The sequence below is a fragment of the Engystomops pustulosus genome, chromosome 3 (assembly GCF_040894005.1).
Source record: "Engystomops pustulosus chromosome 3, aEngPut4.maternal, whole genome shotgun sequence".
NCBI lineage: Eukaryota > Metazoa > Chordata > Amphibia > Anura > Leptodactylidae > Engystomops > Engystomops pustulosus.
Genome location: NC_092413.1, coordinates 18,734,856 through 18,758,882, shown reverse-complemented (window position 1 = coordinate 18,758,882; position 24,027 = coordinate 18,734,856). Strand labels below are relative to the sequence as shown.

Below are 24,027 nucleotides of genomic sequence, written 5' to 3'. Positions count from 1 at the left end.
TGATACCCAGCTTTCCCAGGAGCAGATGTATAGGAAGCCCTCTTCCCTCCACCATATAAATAGCAGGTGAGTAATCTCCGGAGTGTGTAGAATGAGGCGGCAGGAGAGATGGTGTCACTCGGCGGAGCTGTCAGGATTATCGTCTTATGAATAGCGCTGTTTATTTTCGATGTCACCTGCTGCATTGTGTTCCCTGCCGGTCGGTCTCCCGCCGCGGCGTCCCACTCACTCTTCCATTGTCTCCCACTCCCACACACTTTTCCACTTACCCCCTTCCTCGGCTCCTTACACCCATTTTCCATCTTACAAGCCAGAGGTAATAATATTCCCATCCAACATCTAACACCTGAGCGTCGCAGAGCTGACAATTATCACTTGACGCAGGATTAATGAAGACCACCCTCTACGCCGCTGTTTGGTGGAAGAATTGAGGGCGAGACCCTTACAATCTCTTATTTCAATGTGCTGTACACAGAGTATCCCTTTAAGATGGACATATGCATTAGATTATAGGGGTTCTCCAGGCTAATCAGACACCCCCTAGTGTTAGAGAAGTGAGAGAAGACTCACTTACCTCCGCCACATCCGATCCTGTTCTGACAGGAAGTGATGTAATACGCTTGACCATTCTGGACCAATCACTGCAGTGATTGCAGTAACAGGGCATTTAGGCGGTCATAACAATTCCCTTGTTTGTTATGCCATTTTCACATGAGATGAGTCAAGTTTAGTGGTAGCTTCATAGGCTCTGAATTAAGTCAACAAACATGACGCTTCTTATCACATTTTCACATGAGATGAGTCAAGTTTAGTGGTTGCAGGAGTAGTTTGACTTCAGAAGCCCCTATGTTCTGTTCTATGGCACCTAGAAACATGCTGCTGGTGTCATATCAAAGATAAGAATTTCATCTTTAAGATCACAACATGTGCTGTATATGGCTTTGTCAGTTGCAGAACCTGAAATACAGACAGCCAAAGACATAGTTGGAAATGCGAGCTGCAGATAAAGTTCCCGCCTATTTTTAACAGCCTAAATGTCCAGTTCTGTAGCTCACAGAAGCAGCTTCATAGGCTCTGAATTAAGTAGTTGACCTGCCAGCAATGTGTCCTGCGCCCAGACGGAAGTTCTGGAGGAAGGGGGGGCTGGGGGTCATCATCGAATGAGTGGCTTCCTTGGACCATGGGATGTCACTTCTCTTTTACATGGGACTTCATTTCCTGTGTTGTCCCCTGAGGAGGACACTCATTGGATGGAGCAGGTCTCATAGCCCTTTGGAGATTCCCACCAAGTGTGGGCCGGAGAACCGGAAGTACAAGAGCAACACAGGGTCTGGAAGCTGGAGTGGGGTACGTAAGTATATTCTTAGAAAATCCCTTTAATCCTAGCATTTGGCACACAGGAGTGGCACCACCCCTTTAAGGGTGACAACCCCTTGTCTATATTCCCTTATTTCACTATAAAAATATCAAAAAAGGGTGGTGGCCACAGTAGGGATGAGTATGGAGAACAGATGACTAGTCGCAGCTTCCCCCTTCAGTAATAGGAGTTGGCCTGCGGTGAGCTATCCCTTTAAGAATTGTTTGTATTTGTTGTATTGTGTTTTTTTAAGTACAATCTGCTGCTCTCTATTTCCTGGTTCTTCAAAAAAACATAAAAAATGACTGTATTGCCGCTCCCTGCTCACTCCCTGCCCCCTCCTCCTTCACATCACTCCTCACTGCTGACGTTTTTTCTTGCAGACTCCTTGGCACAGCACCATGAAACATGAGCCGCTGCCAAAATCCGAATACTACACCTATCTGCTGCTGTCACTGGGAATCCACTTCTATTCATTCTATCAAGTTTACTTGTCTTCCCGAGGTAAAAGTCACTATTCAGAAATCCGAAAATAAAGGGCTCAAAGTTATAGGGACTGTTCCTCAGATGCAAGTTCTCCATTCTTTTCCTCTGTACAAAAATTTTACTGATTGGAACCTTTAAAGGAAACCTACCACTTGTAGTGGCAGGTTTCCGATGGAAATACCGGGCACCAGCTCAGGGTGAGCTGGTGCCGGAGCTTATTTTAGTTAGTGTTTTAAACCGCGGTATCGCGGTTTAAAACACTTTTTAAACTGTATAGCCGGCGCAGGCAGGTACGCGCTCGGCGCTTACCGTGCACGCGGCTCTCATTCACTTCCTATGTAGCCGCACGCATGGTAAGCGCCGAGCGCGTACCTGCCTGCGCCGGCTATAAAGTTTAAAAAGTGTTTTAAACCGCGATACCGCGGTTTAAATCACTAACAAAAATAAGCTCCGGTATTGCCGGGTATTGGTGCCCGGTATTGCCATCGGAAACCTGCCACTTCAAGTGGTAGGTTTCCTTTAACAAAAGTGTTGCAATCATCAGGTACAGGATGTCATTGGCGCCCCCTGCAGGGTCTCTGTATGTTATTGCAGTGAGGCAGTTCATGTCAGGCCTGTTCTGTAGAGATCACTCTTCAGCCGGACTCTTGGTCTGTTCTACTCTCAGTCATCAAAAGTGAAGGGACTTCACAAAAAGCCCCTTAATTCTAACCCCCGGTAGAGTGTCCTGAGAGAGATAGATACCACCATATTTCTTTCACACTGCTCCAACAATCAAGTGCCAGAAATGAACAGGAACTATAGCAAACATTAGGCTTTGTTTTCCCATAACTAGGGCTGGTGCTAGCCATGGGCAAGTGCCGGGGCCCAGAGCTACTAGGGGGGGGGGGGGGCCCATAAGGATGTACATAAGGAATCCATAAGGGTGAAGGGAGCTGTATCTAATGAATCAATAAGGGGTGAGGGGGCTTTACTGAATTTTTAATGGCGCCATGTGAGTTCACTCCAAATGGGCCTACTGAGGCTCTGTCGCCCACGGGCCTACTGATACCTGGAGCCGACCCTGCCCGTAATATTATGTTGTAGTGTGTGAATCTACCAGCCACCATGACATATAGTTAACACTTTGTCAAAATTAATATAGTTCCGCCCCTCTTTCACTAGCCCTTCATAATGCCCCTTATTTCTGTAGCCCTCCTCAGTCTGTCTGTTTGCCCCTATAGGAAATGCCTCCCTTTCTCACTCACTTTACGCCCATTCTTTCTGTAACTCCCCAACTTATTTTAATGTCCACAAGTTGTTATGCCCCCATTTCTGTAGCGCCCCCCCCCCCCCCAGCTGTCTGTTTGTAGGATGTATACTCTTAGAACAGCAGTAAGGGGGAAGAATAATGCACATAGTAATGTAAAGTATTGCATAACAATGCAGAGAGTTTGTTTGTGTCGAGACCAATCAAAAGGAAGTACATGCAATGCATTATGGGTCTTGTAGGAAACCGCCATAAAGTTTGAATCCTCTGGACCCGCCCACTTTGCATAGGTAAATTTAGGAGTTAAGGCTGTCATAGTAACAACCCTTTATTGCCATTATACAAATCGTCACACAGGCAGTCAGCTTGTGGTTGAGTTGGACAACCCCTTTAAGTATCTATAATTTTTGCAGTTGATAATTCAGCAATTTCTTTGTTTCCGCAGCTCATGAAGAGATTATCGAGGAAGAAATCGGTCTAGAAGAAGAAGGTTTTTTGGGGGGTTTAAAAAAGGTAATTTTGCTTTTTATGAAGTTGTTCTTTCCTGATGTCCTTGTGAAAAGGTTAAGATTCTGGTGCATGGGACAGGAAGTGTTATCATGAGGACACAGAAGCAGATCAATAACCAGTGTTTAGGCTTTAATGAATAATGCGTGTCTGAAAAAACGCTGAGCGTGTAAGGAAAGGAGATCTACATTTCTATTGGCTCAGAGGAAAGATCACATGATATCACTCACTGGACTCTAGTTATGAGTCCATTGTATTTATGAGGAGAGCAATTTGCTTGCCTCCACTGTCACTCACAGTGAGTATTGAGGGGCTGCTGTATCAATATAAGGAAGGACAAGAGATGTGTTTAACCCATAGGTGCACTGATGATGCATGACTCCGCCCCATGTGCACATAAAGGAATGTTTGCATTAATAAAAAATAGGATTAGGACAGATACACAATAGTGGACTTACTTGTGGGCAGCTGGTTGTAGATCACCTTTAATGGGTCAGTACATGTACAGATACGGTATTTGTCTGTACTTCAGTGGCGTAACTAGGAGAGATGGGGCCCCACAGGAAACCACTGAATGGGGCCTCACTACCCCATCAAAAAATATACATATTTATATACTCATTCATATATACACTCATGCGCACACATTTAAGCACCGATATATACACTTATACACTTGCACATACATATATACGTTTATACACTTACCTCTCCCCCTACATTCCTTATCTGAGCGGCTGATTCATGCTGTGTAGTGTAGAAGAAGTGCCCTGTTATATACATATTATGCTGTACAGTGTATATAATGGGACACATCCTTTATTTTTAAGTGTGTCAGGTCACAGACTTTGCATTCGAGTCCCATTTATGAATGATCAAGAAACTGGAAATACATTGGGGCTCATTTACTAAGGGTCCGAACGCCGCACTTTTGTCGGGTTTCCCGAATATTTCTGTTTTGCGCCTAATTGCCCCGGTATTTTGGCGCACGCAATCGGATTATGCTGCATTGGCGGCGGCTTGCACGCGACAGAAATCGGGGGGCGTGGCTGTCGGACTACCCGGCGGATTCGGACAAACCGTGGAATTTAAAAAAGGTTTTGTGTCGCAAGATCAAGCACTCACATGCACCAGGAAGAAGCAGGTGAACTCCGGCGGACCTCAGCAGCGACACCTACTGGATATTGGGCGCACGATGTTAGTGAATCACGCCAGACCCGAATCCACGTCGGACAACGGAGGAATCGCCCTATTGTAGCAAAACTGCAGCTCTGGAATCCACATTAAGTCAGAAAATTTTCCAGCTACAGAATATAAATAAAAAAAATAAATGGGGGAAAACGACATAAATAATGTATATGAGCGTGTATACAGCGCAGACGGCGGGTTGAGATGTTATAATGGTGGTGGCTCATTAGCCGACGCTCTCCGTGTACCTGTTACTGGCAGCTCCGGTAATTACTCCAGATGTATCACAGGTAAGTGAGTTAGTGCGCTCAGCTTAACCCTTGTGTGCTGCGCTCAGCCTACGACTGCGTGTCATCCCCGGCCCGCCGGGCCCTTCAAGGTTGCAGGTTACTAAGTTTCATTGGTTCCGCTAATGAAATTAAACTGGTGGAACAGTCTCGGGAAGCTCATTATACGGGTGAAATGTCAGCAGCGCTGTACTAAGTGATAAGCTCAGAGGCCGAAAACAGGAGAGGAGAGAAATCAAAGAGCAAAAAGAACTGAAATTACTACTTTTTCCCAAAGTTCTATCAATTATTCACCGTTATTCTGCATGTTTGCACTATAAATACGGAGAGTCTTCTGCCAGGGCGCCCATTCTAGACAAGTAATCAACAGGAGCGCTAATGGTCTGAGGGTTTGTTACTATGTATCAGTGTGAGGATTAGGGTGATGCCACACATGATGTTTTGGATGAAAACGCATCCATTGTTGACCGTTTACCAAGCGTTTGGTTGCTTACAATCTGTGACTCTATTAAGATAATTGGGAAAAACGGACAAAACTGGTCAAAAACCGATGCATTTAAAAAACGCATGCGTTTTTAAACGGACTGAAAACACATGCTTAAAAACGGACCAAAAGCGCCATGTGTGGCATCACCCTGTGGCAGATTTAATGTAGATTTATCAGGACTACAGATGAGCGGACCCAATGTTCAGGGTTCGGCCATGTGACGTGGGGTTGATTGTGAGGTCCGCTCATCCCTAATCTGGACCTGAAATATGCCCATGCGAACCGCCAGGAATTGGGATTATTTTCCCCTTTACATCACATCCAAGGGCAGCTACGTATAACAAATACCGGTACACATAGCGCCAGCATATGATAAATCACTGTGTAATACAGTACGGTTTAAATTTTTTTTGTACTCTTTGAAATCCCCTTTAAGGAAAGATTAACCTTAAAGGTTTACCAGGGTAAGTACAATCCCCTTACCGGGTCACCCATATTGTACTTTCCCCTTCTGTCACGTGATTGGTCGGCAAATGCTTTCCGGACTTACTGTAACATCCCGTGTCATGTGGTCAGGGGCATTACGCCCATTACTTACTCCCATGTCACTGTTTGTAGAGGGATGCTCATGGCACGCTCCCATCTGGGCACCGACCCATCCAAACTCCTATAGTAACCAAGAAGTCCCAATAAATCCGTCCATGGTCATGTGATGGACACGAAGGTGCACGACTCGTTATTACCACACGACTTGTGCACCTGCGTGTCCATCACATGGACATGGACAGATCTCTATCCACTGGAAGTAAACATAAAAACTTTCTATAGCAGAACAGCAAGCAGAGATCTAGAAAACCATGAGGAATGCATAGAGAAAGTATATTGGAAAATTATAACTTTAACTTACACAAATCATATCAATTATTTGCTAGAAGTGGACAACCCCTTTAATAATGAGAATGGAACCCCCCAGAGGGGTCAAGGCAGGGGTGACAAAAACCGGAGTTTACTTGCCATTTACCAGCTCCTGGTTCCAGCATCCTGCTGTTCTTCCAGTCTTGGGAACCACTCGGCATGTGACTTCCTCTAATGTCACAAGTGATTTCCCATGGTCCAAGAAGACCACGGATTGGTTGAAGTACGACTGACTGGCCATCCCTGGAGACCGGAAGACCGATGCAACACAAAGTGTATGTACACTTTGGGATTTTTTTGGCAGCCCTACCCTTGTTCATGAGGTTTTTCAGGATTCCTTGTAAACCCATTGCAGAAAACCACTTTAGGGTGATGCCACACGTGGCGCTTTGAACCCGTTTTTTTTAAAAAATGCTTGCGTTTTTTGACCATTTTAAATTAAGATAATTGGTAAAACCTGCCAAAAACGGGTGCGTTTTTAACACATGCGTTTTTTTTAATGGACTGCTTAAAAACGGACCAAAACCGGGTTCTAAACGCCACGTGTGGCATCGTCCTAATTATTATTATTTTATTTTTTCCCCTTTCCATATCTTTCCATATCTCTACTTCTCTGTTTAGGATGTCACCGATTTCGAGTGGAGTTTCTGGATGGAATGGGCTCACTCACGACTTCTGTGGCTTATGCTGGGACACGCACTATTGTCACAATTTGGCCGAATTTTCTTTAGAAAGGTAATTTTTTTCAGTTATATGTATATATTCAGATGGCAGCTGTAGTCCTAAGTCCATACATTCTGAGTGAAGTAAGCACAGACACAACCCCTGAATATGTCTACTATTGTAATCTGTTACATACATTTTAAGAATTACTCTCTGGAACCCTCTTAGATGCCATGGTCCATAGATGCATAGTCCATGGTTCCCAAAGATGCAATAGCAGGGGCCCAATAGGTTACTATTATATCCAGGGCTCTAACAATGGCTGCCATCTTACTACACTAGAAAATAAGGCTACCCCTTAATTACTTCAGAATAAAGATTTTGCACGTAGATCTGTGATCTGTCATCATAAAAAGAAAAATGTAATGGCTTTAAGAATATGAAAATTTTCAAATAAGAAACTGGGAAAAATATATGTTTACTGCTTCAGTCATACAGACCCATAGTATAAAGTTCACCTGCTATCTAAGTTGGACAGAAGGTAGAGCTAAATTTCTCAAATATAAAATATCAGCTGCCGGTTACCACCACTAGGGGGCATATATGTATACAGCTATATGTGGTTCCTTACTGATCACGCTTCAGTGGTGGTGTCAGACACCTGAGTTTTTTTACAAGTTTGATGAATAAGCTCAATCCTAAATGCCAAAATTCTTGCATCCGAAAATTCCAATTGCGGTTTTGTGACATTACTAAGAAATTTGTGTTTACTATGAACAGTTTTCCGCTTACAGTATATGTTACAGCGACAGAAAGCTTCAACAGGAAGCTTCATTGTTTATTTCCTGTGGATAAACACCAGTCGCTGGTTGTGTGATGTCACACAGGTGCACGGCTCGTTATATCCCTGGTCGTGTGATGTCACACAGGTGCACGGCTCGTTATATCCCTGGTCATGTGATGTCACCCAGGTGCACGGCTCATTATATCCCTGGTCATGTGATGTCACACAGGTGCACGGCTCATTATATCCCTGGTCATGTGATGTCACACAGGTGCACGGCTCGTTATATCCCTGGTCGTGTGATGTCACACAGGTGCACGGCTCGTTATATCCCTGGTCATGTGATGTCACACAGGTGCACAGCTTGTTATAAACCTGGACATGTGATGTCACACAGGTGACATTATATCCTGGTCATGTGATATCAAACAGGTGCATGGCTTGTTATATCCCTGGTCATGTGATGTCACACAGGTGCACGGCTTGTTATATCCCTGGTCATGTGATGTCACACAGGTACACGGCTTGTTATAATCCTGGACATGTGCTGTCACACAGATGACATTATATCCTGGTCATGTGATGTCACACAGGTGCACGGCTCGTTATATCCCTGGTCATGTAATGTCACACAGGTGCTCAGCTCGTGGTAACACACAGCTTTAATTACTCTCTTAGATATAACGAGCCGTGGACATCTCATGACTAGAATATAACAAGCCGTGCACCTGTGTGGCATCACATGACCAGGGAATAAACGATCCATAGGAAGTAAACAGTGAAGCTGTCTATAGAAAGATCTAGAAAAACGTGATATGGAAAGTATATCGTAAAAATGTATAACTTTTCATTGCACAAACAATATCAATTATTTGCTGAAAGTGGACATACCCTTTAAAAGTTGAAAAATGTGGTATTTATTTCAAGACCTGACCCTACCCGTGCTGATATTCTGGTACAGTGTGTGGGTTATGTTATTTGCTAACCTCCAGGGGTCACACTTGTGCATCTGTATGATTAAGGTTAGGCATATAAACGTAGGCCTGTAAAAGCTTTTTTTACAGCGCGCAGAGTTTTACTGCAGGAGAAGAGATCTTATACAATTTCTTGTTTCTCCCCTTTATTTGAAGCCATGAGTGGTAGTGAATTGTTATGGATTTGTTTTGGCAGTGAATTATATTATGATATAAGCCGATAAGACTTTCACTTGACATTGCGTTTTCTTGTTCTAACGTAAAAAATCTGATTATTCTGATACTAAATACTTAAATATCTTATATATTAATACATTTACATGTACAATATACTTTATTTACATTCATACAGCCATCATATGGTTACATGGTAGGGGGCCACCTGGTGTCTATCGTGTATAGTACAGGCAGTCCCCGGGTTACGTACAAGATAGGTTCTTTAGGTTTGTTCTTAAGTTGAATTTGTATGTAAGTCGAAACTGTATATTTTATAATTGTAACACCGGACAAATATTTTTTGGTCTCTGTGACAATTAGATTTTAAGAACCAGGATTAACAATAAATCTTAATTACAGACACCTGTGATATCTGTTACAGCTGATTATTGTAGCCTAAGGATAAAGTACAGTAAATTACCAACATCCAGGGGTCTGTTTGTAACTAGGGGTTGTCTGTAAGTCGGGTGTCCTTGAGTAGGGGACCGTCTGTAATGTGCGCATCCACCTAATAACTTAATAAGAGTGCTGGTAGATGAATGTTCAGGTCTCTGCATAGTTGTCTTCTTCCAATAGAAATCCCTTCCTGCCTTGCTTGTCAGGACAGGAGCATAGCCTCTGCAGTACTTTGCAGTATAGCTAGGAAATTCCTTCTATTGGGGAGGTAAGAAGAGATTATATTGTTAATTGCCAGAGGGGGAAGAATACTGAATGGGGCTCATATACTAAGGGTCCGCGGACCGCACAATCGTGGGATATTCCCATGATTACCGTTTTGCGCAGCATTTAAAAGGGTATTGTGGTGCATGTGATCGGATTCTGGCGTGCCAGCTTTCATGCAACACAAATCGGGGGGCAGGCCGACGGATCCGACAAATTCGGACTGAGCGCGGGATTTAACATTTAAATTTGTGTTGCAAGCACAAGCACTTACATGCAACGGGAAGAAGATGGTGAACTCCGGCGAACCTGAGCGGGGAGGCGACACAAGCAGGAAACCCAAGCACGGAGTCCATGATCGTCGGACAACGCACAGTGGGGATCACAACAGGACTGGGTAAGTAAATGTGCCCCATTCTGTCCAAAGCCCATGCCCTAAGTGTCTGGTGTCTTAATTGACAGAACAATATCGCTCTGATTAATGCAGGGAATACTCAAATTGTCAAAAATGTCCCGTTTACTGCCTCTTGTGGTCTGGTTTGTGTGACATAACCTCTTTCTCGTGGCCTCAGGAATGGGGATTAGGGGAGATGCTGCAGTCACTAATTTATTTATTTTTAATAAACCATTTTTCGTTTTGGAGTTTTTGCGAGTTCTATTCGGTATGCCTCTTGTGCTGTTAATCTGATGCATTGTTACTTTCCATGTGAAATGCTGGAGATAAATTCCAGCAGAAAAGCACAAAAAGTCAACATTGATGAATGATAGTAATAATAGTATTTACAGTGTAATATTTTTCTGCTTTTACAAAATAATGAAGATTTAAAGGGATATTCTCACGTATAGGGGCTCATTTACTAAGGGCCACAGGGACCGCACTTTCGTCGGACATCCCAACAATTTCTGTTTTGGGCCGCTGGAACAGGGATTTAAAGGGGTTTTTTGGCGCACGTGATCGGATCACATGCGACACAAAATGGGGGGGGGGGGGCCTCGGACGATCCGACGGATTGGGACATACCGCGGGATTTAACTTCAAAATTGTGTCGCAAGCCAAGCACTTACATGCACCACGCGAATCGGGGAAGTGACACATGCAAGATATCGGGTGCACAATCTTAGTGAATCTCAGCAGAGAGCATCCTCGTCAGACATTCTGGATCAGGGATCACGCAGGCACCGGGTAAGTAAATGTGCCCCTTAGTGTTTATATATTACTTTTTTATTTTGGTTTAAGTGCACAGTGGGAGGGAGGAAGTGCACATGTAGAGTGTAGAAGAACCCGTGAAGCTACAGCACAGGGGGCTTTGAGAACACCCCCCAGAGCACTTCTGGCTAGGGTTTGGGTGCGTCCCGGACATATTGCCAGATTGCATGGCCGCCAATCTGGCAATATCTCCAGTACATACATGATGCATCCAAACTTCGGACTCGAACCTAAACTTCGGGACTTCTCATCTCTATATGGTCATTAGCATAATTAGAGTCCACAATCACGGTGCCTGGATCTATGAGTAAGTGTCCCTGGTTTATCGGGATGGATTCTGATGGTAGATTTCCTTTAAAGTGAAAACTTAAATAGATAAAAAATGTTGATATCCGATTCCTAAAACAAAAATTGTAAACTCTACATAACTTTTCCAATAATTCCGTAAGCCGTCTAATGTTTACTATTTGCGAACCTTGTACAGAAACTGGAAATCACTCCCTCATTTCCAATCCACGTCGGTTTACCGATGCGTTGACCCGCCCTCTCCTTGCGTGAACGTGCACGATTCTCGTTAAGAACTTAGGAAGTGATTTCAGGCTCGTTTATGAAGACGCGGTGTCATACCCGGCAGCTGAAATCACATAAACGGCAAAAAGCAAGTGCGGAACGGAAACGAAAGGTTAATTGAAAACAAGAAAAAGCAATTTTCGAAAGCCGAACAAGTGGAAGACAAAGTAATTATTACGGAGGACGTTATTAGTGAGGGAAAGGAAAACATGTTAGCACGCCCCGGAGTCATCGTCGCATACATAATTTCTGAACTAATCATCTACGGGAGGATAACGTTTTAGTGTGCGTGGATAAGGGATGGCGCTGCTACGTGGCGGATCATGGTGGTTCATGAGGTGTGTTATTAAGCCGGTCATCCATCATTAGACCAGGAGGCGAGCCGGGAGCACCTGATGTGAATATTTCCCCTCAGGAAGTTCTCCTCCGCTGATGATCTGAACCTCCATCTCCTCCCACCGGGGGAGAGGGACAACCTGGCATCCATCTTGTAGATTACAGCATTGCATAGATTAGTTTTTATTTGTTTGGGTTAATAACCTGCTTTACATATCTACTGCATATAAAGTCTTGACTCCCCGAGGGAACCGCACGTTACTCATCAAACCAACGCCTCACAAACCTTCCAGTGATCAAATTTTACCTCATAAAAATTGTTATTGTAGGTTTATATTTCCCAAGTGAAGACATTTTAAGGAGGAAACTCAAGTCTTGTTCCACATACGTCCATCCAGTGAAACATGTTATCCTGCGATACTGCGACAGAGCAAGGCAAAAATATCAAGCAGAAGAAGAAAATTTTCCTTATCCTAGATATAATTAACGACCCATCTCCAAAAATCTACATGGTCAGTCAGAATTCCCAGGACCCCCTTTTTATTTAAGAAATGAAAGGAGAAATTACCATATTTTTCGGACTATAAGGCACACAAACAATCCTTTGATTTTCTCAGAAATAAAAGGTGTGCCTTAGGGCACTGAGCTCCAATCTCATATAAAAGGCGCACCGGAGTATGAGGGTGATGTCACACATGGCATTTTTAGGCCGTTTTTGGTCCGTTTTTAGTAAGTGCGTTTTCAAATCATAAAAAACGCATGTGTTTTTGGTCCGGTTTTCCGAATTTGCGCAATTAAAAACGGACAAAAATGCATGCGTTTTCAAAAAACACATGCTTTTTTTAAAAACGGATGCGTTTTTAACGATCTGAAAATGCACTAACTAAAAACGGCTTAAAAACGCCATGTGTGACATCACCCTCATACTCCGGTGCGCCTTTTATATGAGATCGGAGCTCAGTGACACACTGGAGACAGCTGCCTTGAACTGTGCACAGATCTGCCACCTGCTGATCATTTATTGCGCTGCGCCTTATAATCCGGTGCGCCTTGTATATGAACCTAGACATTTTAGCAGGCATTTATTGATGGTGCGCCTTATAATCCAGTGCGCCTTATAGTCTGAAAAATACGGTACATATCTCATACCCCGGCAAGTAATGTGTGAAGGGGCCTATCTAGGACTATGAGACTGGCTTCTCTGTTCATTTGGGTGTACAATGGACGCCATTATTGTGATCCATGGGGGGTTCCACCACAGGAACACCGCACTGATCAGCAGGTTATCACCTTTACGGCAGGTAGGAGAACAACTGAATTTTCACTTTAGTGGCTGGGCAACCCCTTTAAGCCCCACAAGCGGTTACATAGCTTCTTATATGACAACCTTGGTTTGCTGCCCCTTTAGTAGCCTCAGTTAGCAATGACTGACATGTGGATAGGAGGTAGACACCAGGTGACACCAAAGCGGTAGGGAGGAATCATATCAGATGGGTTGTGGATGGTTGTAGGCAGCAGGTAGGCCGAAGCCTGGGCTGTCAGCCGATAACATAAGTTAGCAGGAGTTAGAAAACCCCTTGTGTATCCAGACTCTTCGTACACTTTACTCATATATCGTAATGAACAAACGCGCCATAAACTTCCTATGTGCTGTGCATTTTACAAGGGTTCAGCGAGATATAAGCGAGGACACAGACATTACTTTTACCTCTATTCCCACCACACAGAGGGATTTACTTTGAAAGCCGCCTATAGCCAGAAGGCATGATTATCAGCTCCGATTCACACTGGTCGTGAACGCTGCCATTTGCATTTCTGTCTTTGTACTTTTCTATGAGGAGATCAGAATCAATGGAAATCCCTGTAGAGAGCTTCTTTATATATCGGAGTAGGGAGCCGTCAGAAGGTGAACTCGGGATCTGAGGAATTTTACTAGGTTGCATACAATGATACAGAAATTGCTGTAATTTTTGTGCAATGTTAAATCATTATCCCGTATCATATCAACATAACAGGCAACCACCCAAAATATTATTTCGTTTAATGGGGTATTCCTATTTTAGAAAAGGGCTAATAGATATACCAGGAAAGATCTCAGGCTAGGGAGAGGCCAGCAGCATGCTATAGGTATAATTGGAATTGTATAGCTCCCAACTGTCCCGGATTCGGCGGGACAGTCCCAGGCGGTTGGGAGAAAGTCCCGCACTGTTCTGTGTCCTGGTTCATGCCAAGACACACCAGAGCTGCAGAGCAGCGGAGGCTTCAGGACCAGGAGGCGAGATTTCATCCTGCTGCCTCCACATTTTTTCTCTCTCTAGCAGAGATGTTTGGAGGTAGCGCCTCCCTTGGCTGGACCTCCCCCTCCTCTGAGTCATCTTACAGCCCCAGGAGATGACAAGGCATTGCTGTTTTGGGGAAATGAGGGAAAGGTAAGTAACAAAGTTTTTTTTGTTTAATACCCAGGAACAAGGTACGGCAGGGGGCCACAATATGATGGAGGATGGAGAACAGAAGACCACAATATGAAGCATGATGGAGGACAGGAGGCCACAATATGAGGGAGGATGGAGGACAGAAGACCAGAATATGTGGGGAGATGGAGGACAGGAGGCCACAATATGAGAGAGGATGGAGGACAGGAGGCCATATTATGAGGGGATGGAGGACAGGAGGCCAAAATACAAGGGAGGATGGAGAACAGGAGGCCACAATGTGTAGGACAGGATGCCACTATATGAGGGGGTTAGAGGACAGAGGGCCACGATATGATGGGGATGAAGGACATAAGCCCACAATATGAGAGAGGATGTCGGACAGGAGGCCAAAATATGAAAAGGATGGAAAACCATGCCCACATTATGAAGAAGAGAGGGGAAGGAACAGGTGTACAGAAAGCTCAGGCATTATAAGTATGGGGAGATAAATACATTTTAGGGAAGAAAAGTAAAGGAAGGATAAAATTAAAAGGGAGGCATTATATGTTGCCTAGTTACTTTAAGGTATTATATGGGTCCATAGGGGGGTTGGCCACGGGAATGGGTATTATACTATGTTTGGAGATGGGGCAAGGGGCAGGCTGTGGGCATGATTTGGGAAAAAAAAGAGGGTCTTTTTATCCCTCTTTCTCTAGCCCCAAAATTGGGAGGTATGGAATTGTTGCCAAAGGCTTTCACCAGCTGTGCTAAAACTATTTTTAGCCAAATAACTTCGGAGTTACAATTTACGGAAGCACTCAAACAAAATAAAATTCCGGACCTGATATTCACCTCCTTGCAGCGCAACCTCCTTCCTGATTTTATCAGAGACCATCATGACTGTTAGATTTCTCTATCTTTTTGCTGTCTTTTATCAGTCCCATGATGCCTCAGCACAAGATTACATGGGCAGCTAGACACTGTATCATTTGACTGCTGGTGAAGCCAGTATGATGTACACTCTGCATATTCCTGAAAAATGAAAATCTTGTACATTATAATCATCAGAAGAAGCTATGATACATGTTTATGCTGCCCACAATCTAGAGACTGTATGGTTTGCTTCATCCAGGGAGCCTGGTGTCCAGGATGTTGACTCCTATGTGATAATACAATCCATCTGTCTGTCTTGAGTCATGTGATCTCATGGTGACCCACTTGTGTTAACTACCATGATTCTTTCTGTTTCCAGTATCACCCTTGGCTCCTGATGGTATACGGCATGGTTGCGTGCTGGCTGGTCCTAGGGACTAAAGGCCTGGTCACCATTTCCCTGAATACGGTTATATTCTATGTCACTGCACAGATGAAGCTGCCTGCAGTTACATGGCTGAGCACCGTGTGTATGCTTCTGGTACTGCACAATGAGGCGGTGGAGGATATCCAGGTAAGAGATTATACACAATGCAGGTCCTTGTGTAATCCTGGATGTTACAATGAAGGAGTTGATGTTTTGGGGGCTCTCAAAGATTTGAGACCATTGGTACCTAGACCAAAATGCTAAAAAATTATAATTTCTGTCAAGATTTATTGTCTTTTTTTCATCATATCCGTTTGTGGTGATGCTAAATATGGCCACCGTTAGATTTAAAGGGAACCTGTCACCGCTGTTTGCAAAAATTTAGTTTTGGGCTGTTAGGTTAAGGGCACCCTTTTTTCACCTAAAAACATCTCTGTTCACAAAAGGATTGAGATATCCATGCAGAGAATCCAGCAAGTTGTAGGCAAAGGTGAAAAAAACTGTGCCCTTATGCTATAAGGGCTGTGTGGGAACCTGCCCAAGTACCAAACAGAGGTGACAGGTTCCCTTTAATGGTGTGGTCTTCTATATTGTGTACATATCTGGCATCTCTTTCTAAATAAGATGAAATAACTGCCCTGGACGACTTTCCCTACACTAACTAATATAAGGGAAAAGGAGAAGGGTAAACCAAAACCGAAGCCAGCAAGCCAAGAGAGTATATAAGAGACAAAATCTTACTGCAGAGAATAGTCAAAGTACAGATCAATATCAAGACCAGGACACTACACAATAAGAAAGCAAGGGATGATCAGAAAACTTAGAAGAAGGTAGGCAACTAGAATTAGGATCAGGCAGATGTAGAAATAACAAATAAGTGGCAGGGAACTGCCAGTCCCAAGAAAGTTTTATAACTAGCTAGTGAGTTGACTGAGAAGCAAAACCGCTCATGTTTTAGCTTCTGCTCACCTCCTAGCACAGCATTGCCAATAGAAGACTTGCCAACTATTTTATGGCATTTTTATGATTCCTCCCTGAAATGGCTGATAACAAGGGAGAGAAAATAAAAAACTGATTCGGTGTCATTAGAATGATCTGTTGATAACAATCGAGCTTTTCAAATTTTCATGGTTTTTTTGATGGTTGCTTCTTTAGATTTTTCATTTTGTAAATCTGACAATGGAGCTTCACAATTGGCTGACACTTCTTGTTCTGTAAAGATCACTTTTTCATCACAGGCAGGATTATAATAAGGTATAATACCGGTACTTATTTATAGAAAAACTTGATCCTCCATTCACAATAGGTTATGGTCACAGGGCAGCTTTTCCCTCTCTTCTCAATGGGTCACATGGCATGTCCACAACACTTTCTCCTAGAAGTCAGCTTTCCCATACCTGTATAATGACGTCTAGACAGGACACAAAGCATGCCCACAACAGGTAACAGTGCATGACCATAACGCTCTACCATAGAAGTTACCTTCCCAATCCATGCACAAAGTCCTCTAGACATGACAAAGAGCATGTCCACAACACTTTCCCATAGAAGTCACCTTCTCCATCCCTTCATAATGACCCCTAGGCATGACAAAGAGCATGTCCACAATACTTACCTGTAGAAGTCACCTTCTTATTCCCTGCTCAATAGCCTCTGCCCAGGAAACAGTGCATGCCCATAACATGCCCATAATGGAAGGAACCTTCCTCTTCTCTGCACAATGTCCTCTGGAAAGATAACAGAGCATGCCCATAACCTTCCTCTTCTCTGCACAATGTTCTCTGGAAAGGTAACAGAGCATGCCCATAACACTCTCCCATAGAAGTCACCTTCCCCATCCCTACACAATGACCTCTAGACAGGTCAACACTTGCCCCTAGAAATCACCATCCTATTCCATGCACAATAGCCACTGCCCAGGTCACAGAGCATGCCCACAACACTCTCCCATGGAAGGCACCTTTCTCCTTCCTGCACCATAACCTCATCCTAGGTCACAGAACATGTCTACAACAATCTCCCATATAAGTCACCTTGCTTCTCCCTGCACTGCTCCTTCACCTCTCAGTACAATGACCTCTGACCAGGTCGCAGAGTATGCCCACAACATTCTTCTATAAAAGTCAGCTATTCGTCTCCATTTGGGTTCCTTATAACCATATGGCTTCAGTAAATGTCATTTGCACCAGCTCAGGCGAGATGACTGTCTCCATAAGCACAAACAGAAGACTAAAAAAAAAAATCTGCATTCAGGAAAAAAAACAAAAAAAACAACAACAATGAATCTTTGACGATATCTGGTTTTACACAGAATGATCCAGTCATAGCCATAATCTAATGTAATAGAGATGAGAATGATGTGTCAGGATCGCACGGGGCATCTTGTCCTTACACAGACGTTACCGTCTCCCCAGACGCAGATAATGTCATCTAGTTCTTCAGATATCTCTCGCTGTGTCCTCTGACAATGTCCAATCTTCACATTCATGTCACAGAAGAGCCGGCAGGACATAAATAACGAGTGGGGAAAGCAATTCCACTGCTCGCACTACTCTGTGATTTCAACCTTGCCAGCGGATCTGGCGACAGCGGGAATCTGTCCAGGGATCGGGCAGCGGAGGATGACTACTCTGTACATGGTTGTTAGGTAGTTAGTGGGAAATGAACTCATCACCAGGACAGACTCCCTATATATCAGGATATGTGCTAACTAGGGTGAGCGTGTATGCGACCGCTAATGGGCTCCCCTCCTACTTAACAGTGTCAAGTCCTATATTAAAGGGGTTGTCCGGGAATAAAAATAATAATGGATGGGGGAGGGCTCTAAAATAAACCACTTATACTCACCTCGCTCCATGCTCCCGTTCACCCGTGGTGCCACCCATGCTGACAGCCTCTGTTTGTATACAGCAGCCGGCAGTGAGGTCACATCAACAACCATGCACCTGCTACAGCCGTAAAGAGGACCTATCACCCAATTTATCGGCACTAGGAGCTGCTTACTAAAGTAAGCAGCTCCTAGTGCTTGATCAAACGCCGCAGTGTTGGAGTGATAGTGTTACCGGAAACCTCCAGTAACGCTATCAAACACTGCGGAGGGGTACAATGTAATTGTCGGACAGCTCACAAAGCTGTCCGACGTATACATGAGGGGGCGGTGTTGGGGCGTGGCTAGGGGCGGTGACTGCCGCCTATCGCGCGGCAGTCACTGCCGGCCTATGGAGTGAGCGGGGCGGTCCGATGATTACACTGTACCCCGCCGCAGTGTTTGATAGCAGTGTTTGTAGGTTGCAGATCCACCCCCTCCATTGCCATGAATTGAGACAGTGGAGGCGGGCAGGTCAGGGACTTTTCTGAAGCCCCCCCCCCTTTAGGAGAACCCAATGAGAGATGTGAATATATGACCCCACAGAAGACCAGAGGTCACCAGGTATGTTCATATGCATGCCTGATACATAGTCGAATTTTTAATTTCTTGGCGTTTCTTGGAGTTACTTTGAAGGCAATTTACCACAAGGTTCAGGGATTGTAAACCAAAAACACTGACATACTGGTGCTTGCCCCATTTGGCAGGATCTGTTCTGCACTACGTTTAACGAAGAAAGTCAAAATTATGCAAATGAGCCCGAGGGGCTCCGGGTTCCATATGTGTTAATGGAGCCTGGAGCCCCTCAAGCTCATTTGCATAATTTTTATAGATTGCTTTTCCTTAAAAACAAGGGAATAGAAAGCTTAAAGAAGAGCAGATCCAGCCAGAGGGATCGCACACCAGTATGTCAGTATGCTTGGTTTACAATCCTTCTTCCTGGTGGTAGATTTCCTTTAAGTTAACACGGTGCCAGCGGGTGGCGCTACCACATTAGATATGTATCACCCACCAATTTCAGCAGGCTTGGCCAAGCATCTTATGTGTACAACTCCAAATGTGAGAGCAGTTCATTTGTTTTCTTGGAGAATATAGACTATGAGAACACCCCTTTAAATTATTTTTTCCTGACAGTTACGTAATAAAATTAGTCATTTTATACCCTGCCAGTTACATTGCTACTGTATAGCTGAGTCCCGGAGGACCCCTCTAAGCATATTTTTAGCCAGCGTGAGCTCACACAGCGCTTATTATGTATGTGTGGCTTTAGCCGTAAATAATGTATTTCCTAAAGAAAAAGCAATTTCCCCTCTGCACTATAAAGCTTATCCCTGATTGGCCCCTTGCTGTGCCCTATAATGGGCTGGTAATGCTTCCCCCTAGGATCTCCGGCTCCTCTAATAGTACACTGTGAGGCGCTGGGCACAGGGAGCTGTAACACATATAAGATCTATAGAGGAGGGCGCTGCTATTGAGGCTCAGCTTGTTTTCTTGTCAATCTCATTCCTTGTTGTCGAAAGACAAATCTTCTGGATAATCTGAGGATGAGATCCGCTACTAAGTATCTCCCACTCCGATCTTAACAGCATTTCCAGAAAATTGTCCTAAAAAGTTTCGCCCTTTTGAGCCCCTTCCACCCCCAGCCTGTATGTAAAGAGCACTTTTTACCATCTCACACATGTGAGATGACAATATATGATATATTGATATAGATATGGGGCCGCTACAAAGATTCAGGGGCACTTTGAATTTTCTTTCTAGCACCAATGGCTACTGAGATATCAGCCCCAGTATCTGACGATTATAATCCTCTCCGCTGTCAGAGAGAAGGTGCTGGAGAAGAGGAGGAGGTAAATGTTATGATAATCTTCTCTTACACTATCATAACATATGCCCCCTGCTCTGCTCAAACACCTCTGCTCTGACAGTGGAGTGGATTACAATGGTCAGATACTGGCAATGATATCTCAGAAACCATGGGGGCTAGAAAGACAACTCAGAGTTCCCCTAAATCTGTGTAGCATGTGTGAGATGGTGAAAGATCCTCTTTAACCACTTTTTGCCTGACACCAGCTTGTGTCTAATAAGGGATATGGGCTTACTTCCGCAACAAAAGGTTAGCATCTTGCTAAAACTTTGCCTGCTCTGACCTCAACTTACATTTAACCCCTTCACGCTCCGTGGCGGATATATCCGCCACGGAGCGCAGTGACTTAGCGCTCAGTGGCGGATATATCCGCCACGGCGCTTATGCCGGCTCGGCTCTGGATCAGAGCCGAACCGGCATGGGGAAACACGGGGTGCCGGCTGTAACTAATAGCCGGCACCCCAGTGTAACACCCGCGATCGGAGTCGGCTCCGATCGCGGGTGTGTAACCCGTTAAATGCCGCGGTCAGCACGACCGCGGCATCTAACATGTCTCTGGGGTGTCTTTCCCCCTCGATCGGCCCCCCCGAATCGTTTTCGGGGGGCACCGATCGCTGCTATGGAAGTGCTGGGGTCCGATCTGGTCCCCAGCACAGCCTGCAGGCACTGCCAGTAAGATGGCGTCTGTGACGTCATCTTACTGGCATAGTGCCAGCCTATGCAAGTGCATAGGCTGACACTGATAATACTCTGCAATACATGATTATTGCAGAGTATTATCATGAACAGGCAATCAGATGATTGCTTGGTCATTTCCCATGGTGGAAAAAGTGAAAAAGTTAAAAAAAAAATGTTATTCAATAAAAAATAAAGTAATAAATCAATAAAAATGCCGATAAGCCCCATAACATATAAAGAGACATATAACCCCAAAAAAGTCTAAATCATAACAAAAACCCCACATATATAGTATCACCGCGTCCGTAACAACCCGTAGAATACAAGTAAATCATTATTGAACCCCCACGATAAACGCCGTAAAAAAAAACTGCTATAAACCTTCCAAAAATTATGATTTTTAGCTATTCAATCCCACAAAAAATGCTATAAAATGTGATCAAAAACCATGTGTACTCCGACATGATACTGGTGCAAAGTACAACATGTCCCGCAAAAAATAAGCCATCAACCAGCTCCGTAGCCAAAAAAGTAACAATGTTATGCCACTTGGAAGACGGCAATACATAAATGATAGATTTTTCCCCACATTAGGGTTTTGTTTGACAAATTTAGTAAAACGTAAGAAAATATATTCATGTCTGGTATCCCCGTAATCGTATCGACCCATAGAATGAAGATAATATGATTATTAGTCTATACGGTGAACACCAAAAAAAAAAAAGTAAAAAATCCAGTACAGAATTGATGCTTTTCTACTCCTGCCCTCAAAAAAAGTTCCTAAATTTTCAACAATAGGTGATACTAACCCCAAAATGGTAACAATGGAAAAAGCATCTCATCGCGCAAAAAAAATGGCATCACATGGCCCAAATAACGAAAAAGCGAAAATTTTATAGCCTTCAAAAGGGGCCAATGAGGAAACTACAATCCTGGCAGCTGCAGGGCTCTCCTTCCCTTCAGCGTCTCGCTGTGCCCCCATAACACAAGTAACGGCCACATGTGGGGGGTCTTTGTACTCAGGAGAAATTGTAGAACAAATTGTATGGTGGGTTTTCTCTTTTTATATTTTGGAAATGTGTAAATTTTAGTGCTAAATGAACGTATAAGGGAACAATTTGACCATTCTAAATTTCACCTCCATTTTGATTCAATTACTATGAAGATCTCAAGGGGTTAACAATCTTTGTAAATGCTGTTTCTGATAGCTTGAGGGGTGCAGATTTGAAAATGGGTTGGTTATATAGGGGGTTTTGATGCTAAATATGTAAAATTTCATTCAAAACTGTATTTATCCCCAAAATAGTCAATTCTGAAAATCCGGAAAAGCGATATTCTTTTTGTAAGCCGCGTGACATCAAAATAAATTATCCAGACATTTCAGAAATTATGAAAATGTAAAGTAGACAAATGGGAAATGTTATTCAGCAACTTATTTAGGTGGTAAATCTATCTGCCTGAAAACGCAATGATTTTGAATTTCGAAAATGGCAAATTTTTCAAAAAATTTATCATATTTGCTTTTTTTTTGTAAGTAAACGCAAAACTTATCAGCCAAAATTTACCACTAAAATGAAGTACAACATGTGGGGAAAAAACAATCTCAGAATCGTTTTGATAAGTAACAGCGTTCAAAAGTTATAACCATATAAAGCGACGCAGGTCAGAATCCAAAAAATCGGGCTGAGCCTTAAGCTACAAAATGGCTGCGTCCTTAAGGGGTTAACCACTTTTTCCAGACCCCTTCCTTGCTCCTCACTAGAGATATGGGCTGAACTTTACCTGCTCTGAACTTGGCCTGTATCTAACCTCTATTTGCCTGATCCCACCTTGCCACCAATTAGGGTTATGGCCAACAGCTTGACAAGAACTTTGTAAGAACTTTGCTTGCTCTGACCTTAGCATATATTTGACCCCTCCTTGCTGCTCACTAGGGATATGGACTGACTTCTGCAACCAACAACTTGACACTTGATCTTGCTAGAACTTTGCCTGCTCTAACCTCAGCCTGTATCTGACTACTCTTTGGTTCCTCATACTGGTGTCTCCTGGCCCTGTCTGAGGACTATTTGTAAAGGAAGCAGCTTAGAGACCTTTTATGCAGCAAAATCCATATTACTTTTAAGGGTTTCTAAGTAAAAGCCAGGGAGTTTGCTGGAATAACGTCTTGAGCAGTGGCCCAAAGCGAAACCAGTGCACTGCCACCAAAAGCAGCCACATAAGAACATAACATAGGTGGGGGACCTATTACAGAGGAAAATTGTGTTTTGCAAATCATGATATCATTGACATTATTATCTTTGATACAAGGAGCAATTTAATAACTTTTTCCTTCTAAATAGGACTATAATACCATTTTGAGATTTTTTTTGATTTATGTCATAATTAGGACTTTTGTCAGCAGAGCTCTGTAGATGACTGGCAATCTTCTATTTTTAGGATCTTTATACTAATTAGTCCAAAGTTTTGCATCAACCAAGAAATGTTCATACACTATCATCCTCCCTCCTGTAGAGACATTGATAATCTATAGAGCCTATAGAGAGAGAGACAATAGAGAACCTATAGAGAGACAATAGAGAACCTATAGAGAGAGAGCCAATAGAGAACCTATAGAGAGAGAGCCAATAGAGAACCTATAGAGAGAGAGCCAATAGAGAACCTATAGCGAGAGAGAGCCGATAGAGAACCTATAGCGAGAGAGAGCCAATAGAGAACCTATAGCGAGAGAGAGCCGATAGAGAACCTATAGCGAGAGAGAGCCGATAGAGAACCTAAATAGAGAGAGAGCCAATAGAGAACACATGTGAGATGACAATATATGATATATTGATGTAGATATGATGATAAAAATAGGGGCTGCTACAAAGATTTAGGGGCACTTTGAATTTTCTTTCTAGCACCAATGGTTACTGAGATATCTGCCCCAGTATCTGACCATTATAATCCTCTCTACTGTCAGAAAGGAGGTGCTGGAGAAGAGGAGGAGGTATATGTTATGATAATCTTCTCTTAT

The 24,027-nt window shown here is 43.6% G+C and overlaps 1 protein-coding gene across 8 annotated transcripts in view; it reads left to right on the top strand.

The window, feature by feature from the left end:
- Window positions 1-24,027, top strand: part of HHAT (hedgehog acyltransferase) — a 169,252-nt gene that overhangs the window by 3,317 nt on the left and 141,908 nt on the right. For 5 of the 8 annotated variants that reach the window (XM_072140204.1, XM_072140205.1, XM_072140207.1 and 2 more), the window contains exons 2-5: window positions 1,741-1,861; window positions 3,538-3,605; window positions 7,098-7,211; window positions 15,553-15,747. In XM_072140204.1, the coding sequence (XP_071996305.1) occupies window positions 1,741-1,861; window positions 3,538-3,605; window positions 7,098-7,211; window positions 15,553-15,747 (498 nt within the window). Of the gene's footprint in view, window positions 1-668; window positions 1,348-1,740; window positions 1,862-3,537; window positions 3,606-7,097; window positions 7,212-15,552; window positions 15,748-24,027 lie in introns of those variants that run through there. The other 3 variants (XM_072140208.1, XR_011854021.1, XM_072140202.1) reach the window with 3 other exon arrangements.